The sequence below is a fragment of the Melospiza melodia genome, chromosome 6, assembly GCF_035770615.1.
Source record: "Melospiza melodia melodia isolate bMelMel2 chromosome 6, bMelMel2.pri, whole genome shotgun sequence".
Classification (NCBI taxonomy): domain Eukaryota; kingdom Metazoa; phylum Chordata; class Aves; order Passeriformes; family Passerellidae; genus Melospiza; species Melospiza melodia.
Window position 1 is genome coordinate 76,725,518 of NC_086199.1, and position 20,741 is coordinate 76,746,258.

A 20,741-nucleotide genomic window follows, 5' to 3' on the forward strand; every position below is an offset into this window, starting at 1 on the left:
GAATTGGAATTGCTTAGCCTGGAGAGAAGGTTCCATGGAGACCTCAGATCAGCCTTTCAGTACCTCAAGGGGACTACAAGAATGCCAGAGAGGGACTTTTTACAAGGCCACTGAGTGACAGGCCAAGGGATAATGGCTTTAAAATGAAAGAGGATAGGTTTAGACCGAATTTTAGGAAAAAATTTACTCCTTACTGTGAGGGTGGAACAGGTTGCTCAGAGAAGTTGTGGATGCCCCATTTCTGGAAGTGGTCAAGGCCAGGTTGGATGGGACTTGAAGCAACCTGGTCTAGAGGAAGGTGTCCCTGCCCATGGCAGGATGTTTGAACTGGAAAAGCTTTGGCGTCCCTTTCAATCTAAAACATTCTATAATTCTATGACTCCCACTTTGAAAACATTTCCTTGCTTTGTCTCTGCATATAAACAGGATTATCTTTGATTCTCTGCATATAAACAGGATTCTCACCTCCCACAATCACAGTCTAGAAATCCAGAACAGCAGTTTACACTATATTACCTGAACTAAATGCATACTATATAAAAGGTAAGATTTCTATCCTATTCATTTACAGAGGTCCTCTATCATTACATGCTTTCAGCTTGAAGTTGCTTGCATCTAGTCATCATCAAGCACAGGCAGAACAATTGACTTGCCCACATCGTTCTATCCTTGGTTTCCTCTTGAAGGAATGTTTAATTCCCCTGACTAGCACAGGAGTTAACAACATGCTGTTCCACACTGAATTCATCTTGTCAAGGAGGAACGGCCCAAATCATACCTGCTACATCTTAGATTCCTTGCTACCTCTTCATTAAGTCTACTCCAATCATACCTGATTGTATGTAGATTTAGTGCTTCCTTGGACCTCTGGGCTGACGTACAGCGCGGTGCCAACCATCCCTGTCAGGTTACCTGGGTGGCAAAAGATGAGAGCACCAGTTTCAAGGTGGTCAGAAAGAAATGCAACATCCTTATCAAGAAAAAGCTCGTTCATGTTCTCTAGGTGGGAGTGCAGTCCTTACTGAGAGAGACCCAGCTGAAAATACCTTGACAAACAGACAGTTCTTACCCTCACAGTTCAAGTATCCGTGTCTGTCTGTGGTAACCAAACCTATCTATTGCTTTACAGACTTGTACTAGGTCAGTACACAAATGTTACAACTGAACTTCACCGCCATTACATTTGTCTTTAAACATACCATGGACTAAGGTTCCCTCAAAATACCATATTCAGACTCTAGCTAAAATCAAACCAATCAACCAAGGACACTGAAGTCCTGAAATTTTCCTATATAGGCAAGAGAACACAAGTGCAGATGGAACAGATATACAGGCTCTCTCTCTACCTCACCATGAGGAAGGCATTGATCTAAGGCAGAAGGCCAGCAAAGGAAGTTAATTGATTCTTAGATAAGAGGCAAAACTGCCAGATTATAATATAGCTACCCAACTTGGGTTATATCTCTTAATAAAGAGAAATTTTATTTTCAAAGAACAAATGGAAATTTTAACAGCCTATACAAGACCACAGAATATAAATGCTTGCTTAAAATAATTTATAACAAGTTGCAGTGTAAACTAACCTGATGGGTCAGACACAGCAGAACCATCCGAGAGATTTTCCTCTTGTTTAGAGACCACCTGAAACCAGCAAAACAGACATATTGTAAATGACACGGGAAATACTTCTGTTGGCTGCTCTTGTCATTTGGGTTGGCACTGCATGGTTTAATTCTAGAACCTTAGAAATTTAAAAGAAATTGATAGCATTCTCAATACATAAACATTGTGGTCATTTAACTTATGTTTTTTGGGTTTTTTTTCAAATTCAAAAACCAAATTCAAGAGTTTTTTCATTCACTTTAAGCTGTACTTACTGCATTTGCTGGATAATCTGTAGCTAAACCAAAATCACCAATTTTCACATGATCATCTGAATCTAAAAAAATGTTCACAGGTTTCAAGTCTCTGTGGATCATTCCCTGTTACAGGAAGAGAATAAAAAAAGACCCACAGAGTGTTAAAGAATAAACATTATTCAAAATAGAAGTCCTTATAATGGGCTAGAAAACCATACTACATACTTTTAATACAGTTGGAGACCTACTGCATTAACCCACTAAAGATCAGTCTTGAAGACAGACTATCATTTGTAGCCCAGAAGCCAGAAACAATTTTCAGTGCTACCAGATATCTAACAGAATGTTTTTAAAAGATGGTCAGATTTTTATGACTAATGGGTAAAATCTGAAGTGGTTTATTATAAAATTCATGTTCATGATAAAATATAATAAACCCCAAGAACCAACTAATAATGGAAAGGGCAAAGAGAGGAACTTGCTAATGCATGCCCCAAGATGAAGAATCCAGAGAGAAAGAGGCGTAACACAGATATTTTGTACAGGCCATGACTATGCTGTTTACAGACCTTCTCATGGATGTAAGCTAACCCATCCAAAATTTCTCGGAAAAGCCTCCAAAGCCGACTGGTGTCTTCACATAACCCTTGGTCAATAGTGTCCCTCAATGTGCTTTTTTCACAATATTCCATCTTCAGTTGTGCATACACAAGGGACAAAGGGAAGAAAGAAGAGTTTTGTTAATAAAAGACACTATCAGAAACTTGTACCTGTACACATATTACTGCCTGGGCTCAGGAGCAAAGAGTATCACCAAAAAAAATTAAAAATCAGCTATTTGGAATTCTCCTGAGAGCTGTCTTTTAGCTACAAACATGCATTCACTTCTGGGTCCTACCTCATTTTCTGGCACAACGGTATGAGCCTGCAGAATAGTATATTCTCTAACATAAGCATTAACAACAACGTGAAACCTGCCAAGCCATAGTATGTGATAAAGCCAAACCACAAAGAATGTCTGGTTTTATTGCACTTGGTGTCTTAACTGCTTTTACTATGAATATACACAATGCACAAAAATAAGCTTATTAAAAACTAAATTCCATCTACTTGTAGCTTCCTTCCAGACAAGCTCTAGCATTAAGTGCATTATAAAAGATTGCACATCACCACAGGACAGTTAGCTATGATATACAGCTACAAATAGTTTCTGCGAGAAGTTGACTAACTCCTAACTCAAAGGAGGTGTCAGTAGAATAGCATGAAGCTGCAACTCTGCAGGAGTTTAATTGTGTGCCTACTGTTAAGAGCCATACAATGGGCTTTACAGATTACTGCTTTCTATTAAAATAAAGTGCATACACAATACTGTGCTTTTGAAGAGAATGAGGAAGTTTTCACATCTGTGAAAGACAACTTTCCCTCAGGAATTCAGCATGGTAGACTTCAACTCCACACTGGGAATTAACACCAATTAACAACCAAACCGAGGAACAGCTGGAGTGTTGGGTATTGAGATGGATATTCTCAACAAATAAGCACAAGGCAAAAGAAGCTTTGAAAGCCACAGACTCAATGGCTGGCTTGTTGGGCTGTTCTATGGTTAGACCAGGAATTGCCAACTTTTAGCTGTACATGACCAACACCATTATCCCATTACACTCTATGGCAATACCAAACTTTGTTCTCTCCAGGCACAAATATGGAGCCTTGGAAATCACAACAAACCACGTGCACTGCACAGTGCCTTCCACCAGCTAAGCCTTCAGAAAACCAGTCTAATGCAAAAACAAGCACTGAACTTATCTGTTTGCATTTTTAAAGGTCACTACTTCTCATGAAAACCAGCAACTAGTATCTGCAGGTTGAAATAAACTGTATCCTTTCATGTGAACACCAGAGCACATTTGTACCTGAATGTACAGATAATGCACTGTCTGAACGACTGCTGTCCTGTCCTCTCCTCCATGGCTGTTCTTTTCATTGCCTTCTTCATTCTTTATCACAACAAAAGTAACAGAACAGTTAGCTAGAGGAAGATGTGCAGACTTTTTTATTACATACTCCTGTTTTTTAATGGCTGGAATACATTGATGAGAACTCAGCTTCTATAGTTTGAAAAAGAGCAAAATAATAGAGTGAAATTTTGTAATACCATTGCATCTAAATAAACTAGAAAAACAGGTGCGGCCAATTCTCAAAGTGAAAATGAATAGCATTTTGCCATTATTAGACACTGAAGGAAAAGAACTCTGGAAGAACTAGATGAATCCTAAATCTCAAGCTGTGTCATATTAAAAAAAAGAGAAAGATAAGATTTGAAACTAGTAGATAGAAAGCTTGCTTGATAAACAATGCAACCCCCACCCTCAACCAACAATTTTGGTATGGTGTGTATACATATACATATATATTTAGAAAAGAATGCACTGCCATATTATTAAATGATATACTGAAAACCTTTTCTTGCCAATGTACATTATAACAGAAAGAGGAAGGAGATGCAGCTTTAAATAAAAGCATGTTACAGATCATCAGGGCTGGCAGTGACATACTGTAAATGCTGTAGAAGAGTGTGAATTAGCTTTCTAGTGACCAGTGCACTGACTGTCCACAGCAAGTGCTGTGACACCATCTTAAAATCAACTAAAACCTTAGTCATTATACTGACTTCCCCTCTCTTTCAGACTGTTAGCAGTATGCATTTTGTGTGCTGTAAAAAGCTGCATATGAGCAAATATATTGGTTAAAAATCATATAAAGGCAGAACAGAATTTCAACTGAGAGATGTAAGACAATGTAATCCATAACTGTTAAATCATAAACACACTGAAGTGTTAAATTTGCAACAACCTGGGTCATGACTAAAAAAACCCCCATATTTAGTTCAATAAACACTTCAGGAAACAGAATCCAGATTAGCTGCATCAGACTGACTTCTATGGGATGCAGCTCACAATGGCACAACACTTACTCTAACAGACAGGTAAGGTTATGTTTCTGTAATTACAGCAGAAGTGAAATAAAAGCTCTTAACTGACCTGTTTACTTGTCAAAGACTATTTTATTTTATTTTCATTTTCACTAACTTTATCTTTACACTTACTGGAGAATGACCTTTACTATTTTCATCTTCATTTTCAAAAATTATTTCGCTTTCAGAATCTGTGGTTGGCCTGTTTAAAAACACAGGAAAAAAAAAAAAACAACCTCAAAAGTTCTGCATACCAAATAATACTTACTAAAGAATTTGGAAATTATTTTGGGGGGGGAAAAAAACCTAAGCTTCTGCTGAAGACTTTCTATAGACTTGGAACAAAAAAGCAAAACAAAACAATACCCAGAAAACCATCCTGCTTGCAAAGAAACACCTTCTTCGACAGTCCAGTTCTAAAAGGGAAGGTATATGTTTGCCATCAGTAAAATTTAATTGCTATATCCAGCAAGCAGAACTGAGATAAATGTATTTAATTGCTTATACAAAAAAATCACTGAGTGAGACAACTGAGCCATACACAGAGGAAGGTATGGAATACAGTAATAAAAACCAAAACAAAAAAGGGCAAGTTTGATATTTTTCAATATTTGTAATATTTCTGTTTTTCTTCATTAAAAAAATTTATTCTCAAGGCTGGAAAAGACAGTCAAACATAAGGTAAGCAGTCATGCATTCTGGCACAAATAAGTAGCTTCAAGAAGTGTACATCAAAAAAATTTCCACATAGATTGACAATCCTTAGCTGGAAAATGTCCTCTTCCTGGCTATGTGACTGCTGGCACATACACTGGTTTTGAACAAGGGGACAGAATAAAAATGCAGCGAACTACTTCTAACAAAAGAAATGAGAATGGTAAGACACAAACTTGGAGAAACTAACTCTGCTCACGCTCCCTATAGTGCCAGTACTGAAGCCTACTTACAAAATTGAATGGGAGAACACGCCATCACCATCATCGTCATCGTCGCTGGACTCCTGATCAGCTCCACTGAATTTGTTGCTGGAGGATCTTTCACACGAAGTGCTCCACTCAACCGAACTGGTCAAACACGGAGGGGGAGCATTAGTTTCCACATCATTTGTCTCCTCAGCGGAAAGGATGAAGAGACCAGCTTTGGGGGGCACTCTCCTTTCGTCAGTCGTTCCAGATGTTGACACGGTGGGAACAGGACTTTCATGTTTTTCTATCCAAGCATTGTAATACCTCACAATATTCTCGTGGTTCAAGCGGGAAAGCAACGTCACTTCCCCCTTAATCCTCCGGAACTGCTTGCTGGTGGGGTTTATGCGAATACGTTTCACAGCATAATAGCAACCATCAAGCTTATTTCTCACCTGAAAAATTCAAATTAATCTAAAGTCAAATGCTTACAAATGCCTTACCAAGCAGAGCCAGAAGAATAATTTTTTTCACAAAACAGGAAGTCTTCCTTTCACCTGGAAAATGACTACAATCCAAATGCAAGGTTCCTGATACTGACAGGCTTCTCCCCAAACTCCCAGCAACCTCTCACAACTTTTCATACTATTCAATTCCAGATAAAAACCTCAACACAGGCACAGCACCAGCAGTCAGTAAATAAAACCATGCAAACATTGAATATATTTTTCTGCTTCAGAGAAAACAAACATATCCTTACAAAGGTTTCCACAGAGGAAACCATTTTTATAACATACCTTGATGACTGCTCCAAAAGCCCCTTTACCAAGTAATTTCAGCTCTTCAAACTCATTGTAGTATCGTGAAAATTGTCTCTGTGTTTCTGTGAAGAATGAAGCACTGGATATCTGACTGCTGGGTACAACTGTCTCCATGCAATCTATACCTCCTGAATCTGCAATGAACACAAAGTTACTGTCACTGGCAATATGGGAGTAAGGTGCTAGGGACTGTCAAATAAGGAGCAATGAGGAGGCTAAACGTAAATAATTTGAAGTGCAACTAAACCCTAAAATACAGAAGTGCTCTGCTGTGTAAAGCTCTAGTGCAAGTGTTAGTCTTAATACTGTTTTTAATTACTAACATGAATTATGCTGGACAACGGAATGATTTTAACAAGAACTTAAGAAGGAAAAGTCTCATAGGAACACCATCTTACAAGGACAGAGTTAAATCTGTATTTACACCATGCAGGAGGTGGATGACTTTACAGGTTTCTTTAAAGCATGGGCTGCTTCTACAGAAGAAAAACAGTAGTCAGTCCACCTCAGCCAGTCTTGCATAGAGAAGGTGAAGATCACACTACCTTTTAAGTTAGTTAATGTAACACATTTGTGCAGTCTTGTGAAGCTGTAGCACAGGTCAATTTTTCTTACTGCAGGCATGAAGTTCACTAGCTTAGCAGAACATAGGAAGTACCAAGTTCCTTACCATCTAGATTTTCTTCAGCTACAGGTATCTTTATTCGTGGAATGTTTATAAAACTATGTTGTAGCAGCTGCTGAGGAGTCCATCTTTCTTTATCTTCCAAGCAAACACACCTGTTAGCAAACCACAGAAAGAACTATTTCATGTCTGACATAAACGTTAGAAGAGTTCTTATTATACCTAAGAAATTATTACCTCCATCATTTAGGTGAGAATCAGAAGCAAGTAGACAGACTAAATGGCTTATCACAGTGATATATAGTTGGTGGCAGAGCACAGAAAAAGAGCACCAAACCTGCTCTCCCAAATCCCAGATTAGCAGCCTGAGCCACGAGATCAACCTTTTCTATAAAAACTACAACTAAAAACACAGGAAGACATATCTATTCTTTAAAACACTGTTAAAATCTTAAAAAAAAATCAAAACAAACAAACAAACCAACCAACGAACCAAACAAAAAAAACCCAAAGACAAAAAGGAACGTGACAAACTTACTTTTCTAGAAAGTCTTGAAAGTCAGCAGGTAGATTGGTAGGCACAGCAACTGGGAATTCCTTGGTTGCTTGGCCCTGGCTGAGCGACAGCAGAAGCAAGCCCAGACGCCACACATCCCCTTTTTTTCCAGGTTTGTAGGGAAGACCATCCTCACTAAAGCGAACCTTGGTTTGCTCAAAAACATCAGCTTTGCAGATGTCAGCTAAGCGCTTGGAAATGCTGTAGTCTGTGACCTTGATGTTTCCTTCAGCATCTACCAGGACACTGGAAGCACAAAGGACCTTGTGCACCACTGAATTACTGTGCAAGTAGTCGAGAGCTGACAAGATCTGGATCACATAATGGCGCAACTGCTCAACTGGAACTGGAGTCTCTTTGTCCAAGTACGTGGAAAGGCTACAACCACTTATGTGCTCCACTAAAATATCCACCACAATTGAGTTGTCCCGTTCTTGGAGGTTCATACATTTGTAATGTACTATGTTTGGGTGATTTAGCTTCGCCAGTGAGTTGAACTCTGTTTCTGCTCCCTGAAGCTGGTAGAGAAACACAACATAACATGGATTTTGTCATATCTTGGGACACATTACTAATAAAATATGGAATATAAACAAAATACTTATAAAATATATGACATTATCATACTTCTCTGAGAAGGAAGTATTGTGCACTGGAGAAAGTAGAGCTTTGATTTTAACAGGTAAGCTTGATTCATTGTTTCTTCAGAATTTCCATATTTTGTTTACACATACTTGCAAACATGCTTTTTATTGTAAAGGAACTCCTGAATACCCCAACACATTAATTTTCTTTCATGCTTAGATACTAGCATTTTCAAGTTCATTGCTATCCTCTTAAGCTTAATATAAACTAGCAGCCTAAAGAAAAGCACTGAACCTCACCTAATCTTTATTAAGCCAAATGCAAAATATAGGTATTACCTGTTTCTTAGACTTCTCAATCTTTTCTATTTCATGAGTTGTAAGAAACTTTCCCATCTTTTTTTGCCAGTGCAGAACCCACTCATATATTAGAACAAAGTCTCCACCGTGAATTTCCAAGGCATTGTAGACAGATTTACCAAGCTGTTCATCTCTGCCTATACACAAGGGGAGAGAAGAGGAACATGGCTTCTTTTGTTTCTAAGGATTTGACAAAAGCTCCTGCAAATGCTAAATCAATACCAGTAAGCCTGTTTTCTAAAGTCAGAAACATAAACCTACTTACAACTAGACAAGACATGTATCTATCTAGTAACTATGGAATATATCAAGCTTGATGAGACTGAATGCTAGGTAACAGCACTCAAATGAAAGCAATCACATGTTGACAAAAACCTGCTGCACATTTTCAAGAATTTCAAGTTTTAAGAAATGAACAACTTTCCTGCTTAGCAAATGCCAAGTTCTACACGTAGTAACACAATTGTTCATCCACAAACTGCAAAATAATAGAATTTTCCATTCTCAAGAGACTTTCAGGCATCCACTTTCATCCATCCACTGAGGAAGTGCTATGCTGAAAATAAACAATGAAAACATCTGATGGTCTGTCCGTGTGGGCACTCCATGGAGGTCTTCCAACTCAATCTTCTGTCATGTCCTGTATGAATGTTTTTGCTAAACCTGCTGGTTTTATGCCATTGCTATCAGCAGCAATGGAAGGAAAGTATCCATTTCCAGGCCTGTGCTTATCAGTGGTTTCACATGTTACTGAAAGCCTACCAAATGCCAGCATTTCAAGTTGCAATTGTAATTTTGCTTACCTAGACATTTTCCTTTATGGACAGTAAGCTGTCCAGCACCACTTGTGCTGAAGTTCAGAACTTCGTGATTTCCAGGGGACTCTTCATTATTACTAACAGAAAGCTGGCGGTCTCGTCTGCAATGTGAAGAGAACATTTTTCTCCAACTCAAAGATAGTATATTTAAAGTCAGGAGTGGAATGAAAACATTAAAACTTGGAAATGTACCAAGTTACCCACAGCACATAGCTTAGTTAAACCATGACAAATGAAGGTGGGGGGGGGAAGGTGGCAGGGGAGAGACCAAAATGAACAGGTCAACATCATGGCACATTAAACAACAAAAAAAAAAAAAAAAAAAAAAAAAGAAAGAAAGAAAAAAGCAAAAACCAACAAATACGTAAATAAATCTAAAAAATCCACATGCAAACTGACGTACTTGGAACGTCCAGCTGAATTTGGTCGGTGTTTATTATTCACTCCATGTTCCAAACAGCTCCCATTGAAACGTGAAGCAGCTCTAGGTCCTGCAGTATCTCTCCTGTGAGAATCTTCTTGATTTGTCAGAGCAGCTATTTCCAAACGTTCCTATAAATCAGGAAAAACACCAAATAAGTGCCGGAGCCACTCCTATCATCAAAATCTGCAAGTACTTAGTTATTACTCTATGAAGTCATGCAGATCATAGAAGAAATATGTTTTCATAATAAATGTATACATGAGGCCAAAGAAGAAGTGCTGAGTTTCAGAAAGGACATTTCAGCACTGTCCATGGCAAGAATGCAAATAAACTGGAAACATTAAATACCAGCTTTTTTCTGTCTGTTTGAAAACATCCACCTTGGTATCAAGATGCTAGTATTTTCCAGAAATAAACCCCAGAAATAATCAAGAACCTATTTTAATTTAGATCTACTAGAAGCCCTGAATAAGCAAAGATGTCCAAGTACTTTTTACAAGTACTGTTACAGTACTGGGAAGAACTTACTGCAATGTTTGTTTGCACATCTGCTTACAAAGAATACCTGTTTGGCAATCTCCTTCTTTTTTCTTTCTTCCCTTTTCTCTTCCTCCCTTCTCTGAATCTCGTTAAGGATTTCACGTTGCTGAAATAAAATTTCAGTTGTTAGAAATGCAATAGTACATGCAATGCAACTGCTAAAATCTTACCCTGCTTTAAAAGTAAAGAAGTTACAATGCTGATTTTTTGGAAGTTTTGAAAGAGGACTTGGAAGATGTCAGAAGAATAAAAAAATAGAAGTCAAATCAGCTCTCCTGAGGACGTTAATAACATCAATTGTATGATACAGGAAAATGGAATTGTAAATTACTTCTACTGCCAGAACCAACAATAAAGTTTCATGCACACACAAAAAAAGACAGGGAGATAAATCCAAGTGACCTTTTAAAAACTGGAGCTATTCTATCCATATTACCCACAGAGTGGAGACTTCACACTACTAGCCCCTGTGAGACTTGGATGAATCCCCTCATTTCTACTGAAGGATATTGGTGGTCTGACATCTCTTTAGGTTAAATTTGTTGCTCTCTAGAGATGCCTTTCACAGTGAATGTTCCAGTCACCCTAGGAGTGAAAGAAGGTATGAATACCTGTCTGCCTGGCTAACACTTCCTAGTTTACAATGGAATGCACTTAACATGTACCTTTGTTTAAGCTTTTGTATAAGGTCCTCTTGATAAGGGATTTTTATAGGATCAAGAATCAACATTTAGGTTTGTTTCAGGCACAAATATTTCCCTGGGTTAAAACCACATCATTAAAACATTACAATTACAGCAGCAGATGGTTCATATAATACACATTGATCAACCCATACTGACAAGTCTGACAAGTTAATAATTCACTAAAACTCACCATTATGCAGAGTGATTTTAAAATCACAATTATGTTATTTTAAGAATATATGGTTATTCATACATTGATTTCTCTTACCTCCTGCTCCTCTCTTCTCTTAACTTCTTGTGCCTTACGCAATTCCTCCTGAGCCAATCTTTCCTGTTCTTTCTGATGATTTTTTAGCATTTCTTCATGAAAAGACTTGGAAGGTGGTTTATTGTACTCACTGAGAAATGACTGTACATGGTCAGCAAGTTCAAATATCATGACCTGAAAGAAAAAAAGGTATAAATGAAATGCAGAGTCAAATGATAGCCAAATGCTACCCACCCCAAAAAGCAACACAGCAGAAGCATGGCTGTCAATTTTGTTATTTATCAGGGAGAATTTATCACATTTCAGTATTATTTTGTCAGAACTATTTATTAATAAATTGTAACAGGAAAAATCCCTGACCACAGTAGCAAAGATGGCAAAAAATACTGAAAAACAGACAACCTAAGCCATCTTATTTTTCTAACAGAAAAGTGAAATTTAAAAATAATTTTCTCATCTTCTTCTAGGCATAATTTTTCTATTCCCACAGATATGGATTTATGTCATATGAGCTACAACAGAACGAATCCTTTGCCCTTATCTATTACTGTACCTACAGCTATGAAATAGTAATTATTTCACTGCTAACCACAAATCCAGCCCTTCCTCTGCAAAGCAGTCTCCCCTTTAGAACTGTAAAGCCACATAAAGTGCTCCATATTCATATAGCTACAACCACTAAAATAAGAACTGCACTGAAAACTCTGCTACATGGCTTGGCAGGTTGGAATCAATTTTCAGTCACTGTTTACTTGAACTATTGATGATCTATTGACCTGTCAGGGCTTAAGCTTTCAGCAGTCTAGTAGCATCCCCTTATGAGTTCAAGCACTCCACAGTGCTAAGAGACCATTTTAGCTCTAAAATTAAAGAACAGTACAGGACAAAGGTGCAGTCAGCAGCACCACTGAGCAGGATTTGCACGTACAGGTGGGAGATAGTACAATTTAATTTGGCTTATCTGCCTGTAACAGGGTGACATTTAGAAGATTCTCAAACACTGAATCCCCTGCTTGAAAGTAAGAATGAAGCCAGGAGGCAATTCAAAATAGAAAGAACACTACAATATGCATAAATCTGACATGTGCAACTAGATTATCTTTCCCAAGTTACTATTCAGAAGGCAAGGCAATCATTGCATGCACATATGTATTAAAAAACCCATCAAAAACAAGAGAAAATTCAATAATTAAAAAAAAACACTGACAGTTTGCTCTTCAGTTTGAATAGGAGGTTGAAGTATTGTCAAACTTTCTGCATCATAGAATACAATTTAATAAGGAATACCTGTCAAAGTATAGAGAAAAGTTATCTCTCTTTTTTCTGCAGGTAAAATAATTCAGGATAGCACTGCATATGCCATTCATACAAAATATGTACCATACATGTAACTCACAACCACATCTACGCTTTGCTGAAGCAAGCATGACTCTTTTTTGGAAAATCAACATTAGGAAAATGTATGACATATTTAGGTCCTTTCAATGAGATCAGAAATCAAACTGGGACTTGGAAGCCCTACAGGCTAATAATTCTTGTGGTCACTTGTGAGCAGACCCAGTATATATTGCATGGTTTTGTGGTTACTTAGAGAATTTAACCCTTGTACCTCCTATGAATTGTCCATAGCACTGTCATTAGGAAAAAACAAACAGCAACCAACAAACCCCTGCTCTAAATTCCAGAATATTTTATTAAACTGCTAATTTCCAAAGATATTGAAAAATCGGAGGAAATTCTTGGTTACTGAACAGAACGTATCTAGCTAAAACAATTATTGTGACAGTATCTGCAGAAACATTGGCAATCAAAATAAAAGTATGGTATTCAAATGGCAAAAAGGCTTGCTGTGGCAGGAGTGAATGACTGATAGCTCCTGCTAAACCTGTAAAGTTGACAGGCTTGGGAAACTGAAAGTAAAATATTACCCCACTTCAGCCTATTACAATGTCCACAGCTGTGTAATACTCACTTATAAAAAGACAAATGGAGCTGCTGAAATGTGTTCACCTGCAACATTTCCAAACATTGATAAGAAACATACCCAACCCCCTGTTTTTACCAAGAATTCTTTGTTTGCTTGTAATTCTTTGAATCATTTCAGCCCTCAACAACAGCAAGGTATTGCTAATACTAAACATACCCAAGGGTGTATAAAATCCCTTAAAATAGATAAAAGGTCTAAGCTTTCCATGTTTCTCCATCTTTCCTTTTTTACCCAGTTACAGGGAAACTCAAGTATCACTACTCCCAAACACAGAAAAAAAAGGGACAGTGGCATGGAGTGACTGTACTAAAAATTGTTGAGCTGGTATTGGAACGAAGGCCTCTTGCCCTCCAGTTCAGCATTAGGTGAACAAGATCACATGGAAGAACTCCCCAGGTAACCACTGTTTGCTTAAACAGATACGGCCTCTTATGATATTCAAATCAATCTGAAAAGTGCAGAAAGCTCTTGGTTTTACAGTCAATATTGCTCTTCATATTGCCAAATAACTCAGAACCTTTAAACCAGGAATAAAGCTTGCAGTATTTATACATGGATTTTGAGAGCATCCATAGTCTGAACTTTCATTAATGAGAAACATTCCTAAGAAAGACAGTCCCTCCTTCCCTAAAAGCAATGCAACTTACACTTCCAATGTAGATGTATTCCACAATATTATACCATATCATTTAGAATTATTTAGGTTCAGAGTATATTTCTCAAGGAAGTGAAAAGCTCTTACCTCTCCACAGCACTGTTTTGCTAATTCAGTTAGTCTGGATTTTAGTTCATTTATTTTCTCATTTGACAAGCCTTTTGAATTTTTTAGCTGTATTTCAGGAACTCTGTGAGACAGCAATAAAACATAAAAAAGTCCTCATTAGAAAAGCTGAGTGTAAAAAGCAACAGATTGTTGATAAAAACTGTGTGTGGAAAAAGGAATGGAGTTCAAAGTCATTTGGCAATTATAGTCAATGCTCAAATAAGCAGAATATAAACATTACATGTACAAGATAAAGTCAGAAATACTGTATTATATTCCCTATCATCAAATTTTCCGGTTGCAGATTACCTCTTAGTAACACTTAAGAGCAGAACTACCAAGAAACCCTGCACACTCTAGTAATTCAGTTCTTAACCACTACCTTTCAGAACAAGCCATTTAAAACATTACTAACATAACATTTAGATGTTTACAATTTATGTATCACCACTATACAGGTAACACAAACTCTAAGAAACAAACGCAAGAAATGAGTATCAGCTATATTTTAAAAATATTTAAAATAAAGTAAACAAGCAAAATGCCTGTAGATGTGTTATTTTAAACACTTTGCTACAGAAGCAGAGAAAAAGGTTATAATTTAATGTTCACTTACGTATCAGGGTAAGTATGAGGACACTTGACCCACAGGTCAACTTTGGCATACACTTCATTAGCACCAGTCAATCCCTGAGGACGCAGAACTAAATTAATTTCAGGAGGCTGTCGTACCTAAAACACAAACCAAAACTTCTGATTGAAAAGCTTTACTTGCTTTTGCTTTAATGAAAACACACAACTCTCAATCTGTATTATAGTAGAATACAGCTTAGACCATCCAAACCATGAAAAAAATACATTAATGTGTTGACATTAAGTAGGAGTGAACAGGTCCACTGACTATCATGGTTTATCCAGTATATTTTTACAATTTCTTCAGACAAGTGTAGTCACAGTCATTAGAAAGATAATTCAGACTGAGCAAAAATGGGGTTCTACAATAAAACTTTTGTTCTGCTTACTGTAAGACAGCAGTAGAAAAAAAATAAATAAACTTAACACAGGTTATTTATATCACAAATTAAAGCATTCATTGTAAGGACAGCATTTTTCTTTAGTGTTTAGATTACTAACTCAGGCATTATTTTCTTTTCCAACATGGCAGCAGACCTTACCAATATACACCTTGCATGGCCAAACCAATGGACAGTATTTGTTTTTCTGTAATTGTTCTTAGTGTTTTGCCATAAACCAGAATTTTAACAAGCATTGCCTTCCCCATCCCTACCCTGTTCAAATCACCCACTCAAAATCAGAATAAAGTAAAATACGCCCATATAAGTATTCCCAACTTTTTCTTTTCAATTAGGTTTAAAAACAAACAACAAAAAACAACAACAAAACAACCCAGCCCTTAGTACATGAAAAACAGGGAGGGAAGTAAGACCACGTGGAATAACAAATACAGCAACAGATGGTAACTATCCCCTTTGCTTTTCTAGCAAGGAGGAGAACATGTCACAGGAAGAGGATATCAGGGATGACCTTCAATACAGAGTGAGCACTTCTGGAAACCCAGCAAATTACTGAGAATGTTCTCATCAATCTTCATAAGAAGAGAAGTCACAAGTTGCTGCAAAAAATTTAAGTTCAAGCCTCTAGCACAAAAGAAAGCAGGGGATATACAGCAGACATTCAAGACAAAAGAATGCAAAAAGAAACAGCAGTAAAAGTGAACGTGTGCAACAGAACAGGGACCATTATCTCCCGATACGGGAAAACAGTATCATGGACACAGCTGGAAAGGAAATATCAATTTGATGGGGACACAAAAGACAAATGGAACAGAGTCGTGAGTACCAGGCCTGAGCATTAACTACCTGTAATTAAAAAAACCCCACACCTATAAAAATGAAAGCAAAACTATTATCATGTAAATAGGCGCACTGTGGCAAAACCCAGCATATAATAACTATGTAAACATTGCCAGGTATACCGATGAGATTAATTAACTGAGCAGGTATGTAATTAGTAGATTAAGGAATGAATTGAGGCATTATTTAAAAGCCTGATAATTACTTTAAATGCAATTTACGAGCACAGCACTGATTATAGAGCGAGCGCTTTTATCTCGAGAATCCATCGCAAAGGTGGCCGGTTGCAGGGCTGAGGGAAGGACCACGGGCGGGCAGCGAGAGCCGCGACACGTCAGGCAAGGAAGGCACCGAGCGGCCCCAGCGAGGCAGTGCCGGCCGCGCCCCCGCCGCCGTCCGGCCCCGCTCCGCTCCGAACCCGCACCGAACCCGCACCGGCCCGGCCCGCTGCGCGCGGACCCCGCTCGCTACCTTCCAGGCCTGGCTCTGCCGCAGGTCCTGGAAGTCCTGCCCGTAAATGGACTCCAGCACCTGGAGCTCGTTCTCCTGCCGCAGCTGGTAACTCTCCGGCGGCTCCGCAGCGAGCTCCGCCGGCAGCTGCCGCCCGCCGCTGGCCCGGGCCATGTCAGCGCTGGCGGCGGGGGCGCGCAGCGGCCATGGCGGGGCCCGCCTGCCGCCCTGGCCCGCAGCCGGAGCGCGGCCCGGCACCGCCTCCGCCGCGGCGGCACGAGGAGGAGGAGCCGCGGGCCGGGCTGCCGGCGCCGCGTGGGGCCCGGCGCTTCGTCCGCAGGAACGGGCCGAGGGGGAACGGAGCCGTACGGATCGCCGAGTGCAAGGCCCTGCTCCGCACGGGACTCCCTACACCAAACAGTGTGGCCAAGAGCACTGTCCAGACTCGGGGAGACTCGGTGCCGCTGCCGCTTCCCTGGGAACCTGCTCCAGACCAACCACCCTCTGAGTGAAGAACCTCTTCTAATGAGCTCCCACACGATAGGCCTCCAGGTATATCTGCATTACAGAGATACACAGCGAAGACAGTCGGATATTGTGTAGATTTTTTTTAAACTCTTTGTTATGACACTTTTGAGAAAGAGTCATAAAAGGGAAAAAAACCCCACGAATTTCAGTATAGATTTCATGTAGAGCTGGGGCAGGGTACATGTTCCCGTGAAAAGTGTAGAAAGGCTCCCACCGACAGCTGCTGTAGTGAGTAATAGCAGGTGGAGGGAGAACAGCCTTTGGTGGAACTGCAAACAAAACAGGGAGGCCGGGTGTCCGTGGTGGGACCTGCCCGAGAGAGGCAGCTGGGGGCTGTCAGAGGAGCAGTGACAACCAGAGAGGAAAATGTGCTTTCCTTCGGTCCCTTCACACGGTAACTACTGAAAAGGCCTGCCACAAGAGGGAGTCTTTAAAGTTTTGGGATCTTCACAAAGAAACCCCAAATAAATTCATACATACAAGCTTATCTATTAAGTGGGTAATTCCCAGCCAACAACAACAACAACAACAAAAAAGTTACAGTAGTTTGCAGGTTGCTACCACGCACCCAGATATAGGAATGTAGTTTTGGTGACTTTGACTTTATTCCCTGACCTTTGGGTACAGAGTTTTTTGTTATAAAGAAACCACTCATTTACACTAATGATTGGTTTCTATAGCCCTCAATTTACTTCTGAAATTGAAAGTTTGTTCCACGCATACTTTATCATTCAGTTGCACTTAAATAGTGTCGTTAGTATCAAAGGGAAACCAAGTGTTAAATTGTAGCACTGTTGTGATGCTGGTCTTTGTTCCTCACCATTCCTGGAATGTGTCTTTAGTGGCAGGGTCTTTCTATCTCATCTGCTTTTTGGTGGAAGTGGTCTGGAAACTGACCAAAGCTGTTTAGTGTTTATCCAGCAACAACAGAGACATCCTTTTGCTCAGTCATCTGTGACGTTGGGCACTGTAACTGACCACTGGAGTTTCTTCTGCTACAGTTGGGTATGCTCATTATCAATTTGTATATAATAAATAAAAAGTTTCCCTGCGTTAAAGACTGGAAATAAAAGCGTCCAGGCCACAGATTCATCTTCTCTCCCACACAAATACACAGCAAGAATGCCTCGGTGATGCAGTAAGTAATTCAGAAATGTCAGCAAAATTTCCTCTAATAGCAATTATGGGTTTGTACTTGCCAAGCATGTGGTGTGGGGAACACAGCCCACCACGTGGGAAATTTCTCCCCTGTTACACTGTATAGCAGTGGGTGGGCCAGATAACAACATGCCTTTTAAAGCTGCCTGGCTTTCCCCTACTTTGTGACTTGGCAAAATTTTAGCCAGTTAAGATGAAGTGCTCTAGACCAGATGTCTACCTCAAACTATTTTTTCCTTTAATTACTTCTATAATGATTCATTGTTTCTAAGCTAGAGTAAAATAACATAATCATAAAAACCTTCTCAGAATTTGTTTTTAAAAGTCTTGTACTCCAGCAGGAGTGTGAAAATTTGATGAGGAAGAGACAACCTTTTTCAGTGCTGTGGCTTTGCTAGCTAACCTTCTGAAAACCTGCATGAACCGAACCAAATTACATTACTGCAGGGAGTCTTCACATGCTCAGCACAGATTTACTGGAATACGATGGAATACACCTGCCTCAAACATGTGCCAGACTGCATCTGGACAGAAGCTTCCCTTCCAAGATTTAAGGCAAAATTTAAAATTCTCTCCCACAACAACATTAAAGTTTAATTCTAGCAAATAAAATTTAAATGATTTGTGAGAATGTGCTTTCACTTCCCCATGTGCATGGTGAGGGGAAGTCAATCTTCCTATGAAGTGCAGGAGGGAGAGAAAAGGTTCTGAGTATTAAGAGTAAGATATTTGGCAGAAAATAAAACCTCTTTCATTCCAGCCAGTCTTCAGAGATCAGAGGGGCTGCATGCAGCTGGGCTTCTTCTGATTATAATCAAATTGGCATGACATGGTCGTGTTCAATGGGAACTTCCATGAGCACAGATTTACAAATAATGTGATTTATTGAAGCAACAGAAATAGTCTGAATAAATGCACAAGCTATGATAGAGTTCTAATGATAACCTTGTGTTAACTTGGGTAATAATAATAATAATAGCAGGTACCCGCTTATCAAGATAGCATCTCCACTTGGATGGAGGGAGAGGAGAGTAGCCTGAGAACTGTCTCTGAGGTCTTTAAGGGTCTTTCTTCTTACATACTGTGCAGTCCTAACACGTCTGCCCTCCTTACATACTGTGCAATCTGATCCCCTCCTACATTACCTATAGCATGGTCTGAGCAGAGCATAGAGTAATACAGTAATTTATGTGGTAGCATGTACTTCATTAAGCTTATTAGCATATGCAGATATGAGCATTTTAATATTTAAATGACTTTTAATCAGACAAAGATTTCTTCTTTGGCCATGGTGTCCTTCAAAGTTCCAGTTGTGCAATTTACTTCTGTTCCATTCCCAATTCAAACCTGGACCATCCTATGACCACAGGGCCAGCTTGGCTTTAGCCAGCTCAATCTTTCTTGACTATGCAGATCTGTGCAAAGACAATGCAGAGGATACACAGCGTAGGCTGTAGATAGTAAGCATTAACTCTTTTCTTGCTCCTTGGTCATCATTTCATACTGATGGAGGAACTGAAGAAAAGGATGGCTGTGTGAGGAACAGCACCTTGCAGGTGACTGGGAGGTGCGGGACTGAGGTCAGACTCTGGTTACAGACATTGGCCACAAGAATGCTGCAGGCAAAAAGGAGGAAGAAGCTTGTTCAGAAAAGGAAAGGTAAGGGGAAAGCATGGTGAAAGCTGCTGATTATTGCCTAGAAAGTGGGGGAAGAAGGGACTAGGTGGACAAAGTGAATGAGTTATGGGTGAGAGGAAAAGGCAGGAGGGTGAGTGAGTCTGAGGCCACAATAAGTGAGTCAGAGATGTGAATTACTAGACAAGTGGCTGGAGCAGTGAACTCCTAGAGGAGTGAGAGGAGGCTGCAAATGGCTGGGCCCAAACACATGGAGGTACAAGCAGAGGCTTGGCCAACAGCCTCCAGGATCTGTGGTGGGATGGGGCAATGGCAGTCCCCTATCCCTGTGGTCAGCAAATGTCTTTGAACCCATGGCACAGCGCCCAGCTCTGTCCTGGATCACTGAAGTTCACATTGCAGGAGACCGGGCGGATGCTACTGAACACATCTCATGGGCCTGGGGTGCCTGAGGAAGCCTTGCTCTGCCGGGGCTGAGCACATGGATAGCTCCTCTTCCCGGGGCACTTCCAGACTGGCAGCCAGTGGCTGAAAAAGCCTTTCTGGCTTAATCTTTAACTAGCACAAGTCTCCAAATTAAAGGCAAATGTGTATGCACTATATGGATGGACATCATCTGTAGAATCAATGCCCTTATTACGACCACTTAAGAGCTTTTCTGGAAAATTATACATTTAGAGAAAAACTCTATTTTAACAAGTAACATGCGTATCTAGAACCCAGCACCGCGTTTTGACAGTCTGTCATCAGAATTAGGGACCTGTTTCAAAACAGCGGTTTAAAAAGCGCCCGCCCGCTCCCACAGCCCCCGAGCGAAATGGCGGCGCCGCCGAGCGCCGCGGCCGCGTTACGTGATGGCGGCGCGCCCGCCCTGGGGAGCGCGGCGGGCCGGCGGCTCCTGCTTCCCCCGGCGCGGGATGGCCGCA

At 39.9% G+C, this 20,741-nt stretch overlaps 1 protein-coding gene across 1 annotated transcript in view; it reads right to left on the reverse strand.

The window, feature by feature from the left end:
* Positions 1 to 16,668, reverse strand: part of EIF2AK4 (eukaryotic translation initiation factor 2 alpha kinase 4) — a 36,757-nt gene extending 20,089 nt beyond the window's left edge. Inside the window, exons 1-18 of the mRNA XM_063159336.1 lie at positions 16,516 to 16,668; positions 14,787 to 14,902; positions 14,150 to 14,252; positions 11,421 to 11,594; positions 10,492 to 10,572; positions 9,906 to 10,054; positions 9,488 to 9,603; positions 8,664 to 8,821; positions 7,723 to 8,258; positions 7,230 to 7,339; positions 6,536 to 6,693; positions 5,781 to 6,193; positions 4,966 to 5,035; positions 3,773 to 3,856; positions 2,429 to 2,551; positions 1,878 to 1,982; positions 1,584 to 1,641; positions 833 to 912 (exon numbers count right to left, since the gene is read on the reverse strand). Coding sequence (XP_063015406.1) covers positions 833 to 912; positions 1,584 to 1,641; positions 1,878 to 1,982; positions 2,429 to 2,551; positions 3,773 to 3,856; positions 4,966 to 5,035; positions 5,781 to 6,193; positions 6,536 to 6,693; positions 7,230 to 7,339; positions 7,723 to 8,258; positions 8,664 to 8,821; positions 9,488 to 9,603; positions 9,906 to 10,054; positions 10,492 to 10,572; positions 11,421 to 11,594; positions 14,150 to 14,252; positions 14,787 to 14,902; positions 16,516 to 16,668 — 2,787 coding nt within the window. The remainder of the gene's footprint in view (positions 1 to 832; positions 913 to 1,583; positions 1,642 to 1,877; positions 1,983 to 2,428; positions 2,552 to 3,772; positions 3,857 to 4,965; positions 5,036 to 5,780; positions 6,194 to 6,535; positions 6,694 to 7,229; positions 7,340 to 7,722; positions 8,259 to 8,663; positions 8,822 to 9,487; positions 9,604 to 9,905; positions 10,055 to 10,491; positions 10,573 to 11,420; positions 11,595 to 14,149; positions 14,253 to 14,786; positions 14,903 to 16,515) is intronic.
* Between the last annotated feature and the right edge of the window lie 4,073 nt (positions 16,669 to 20,741).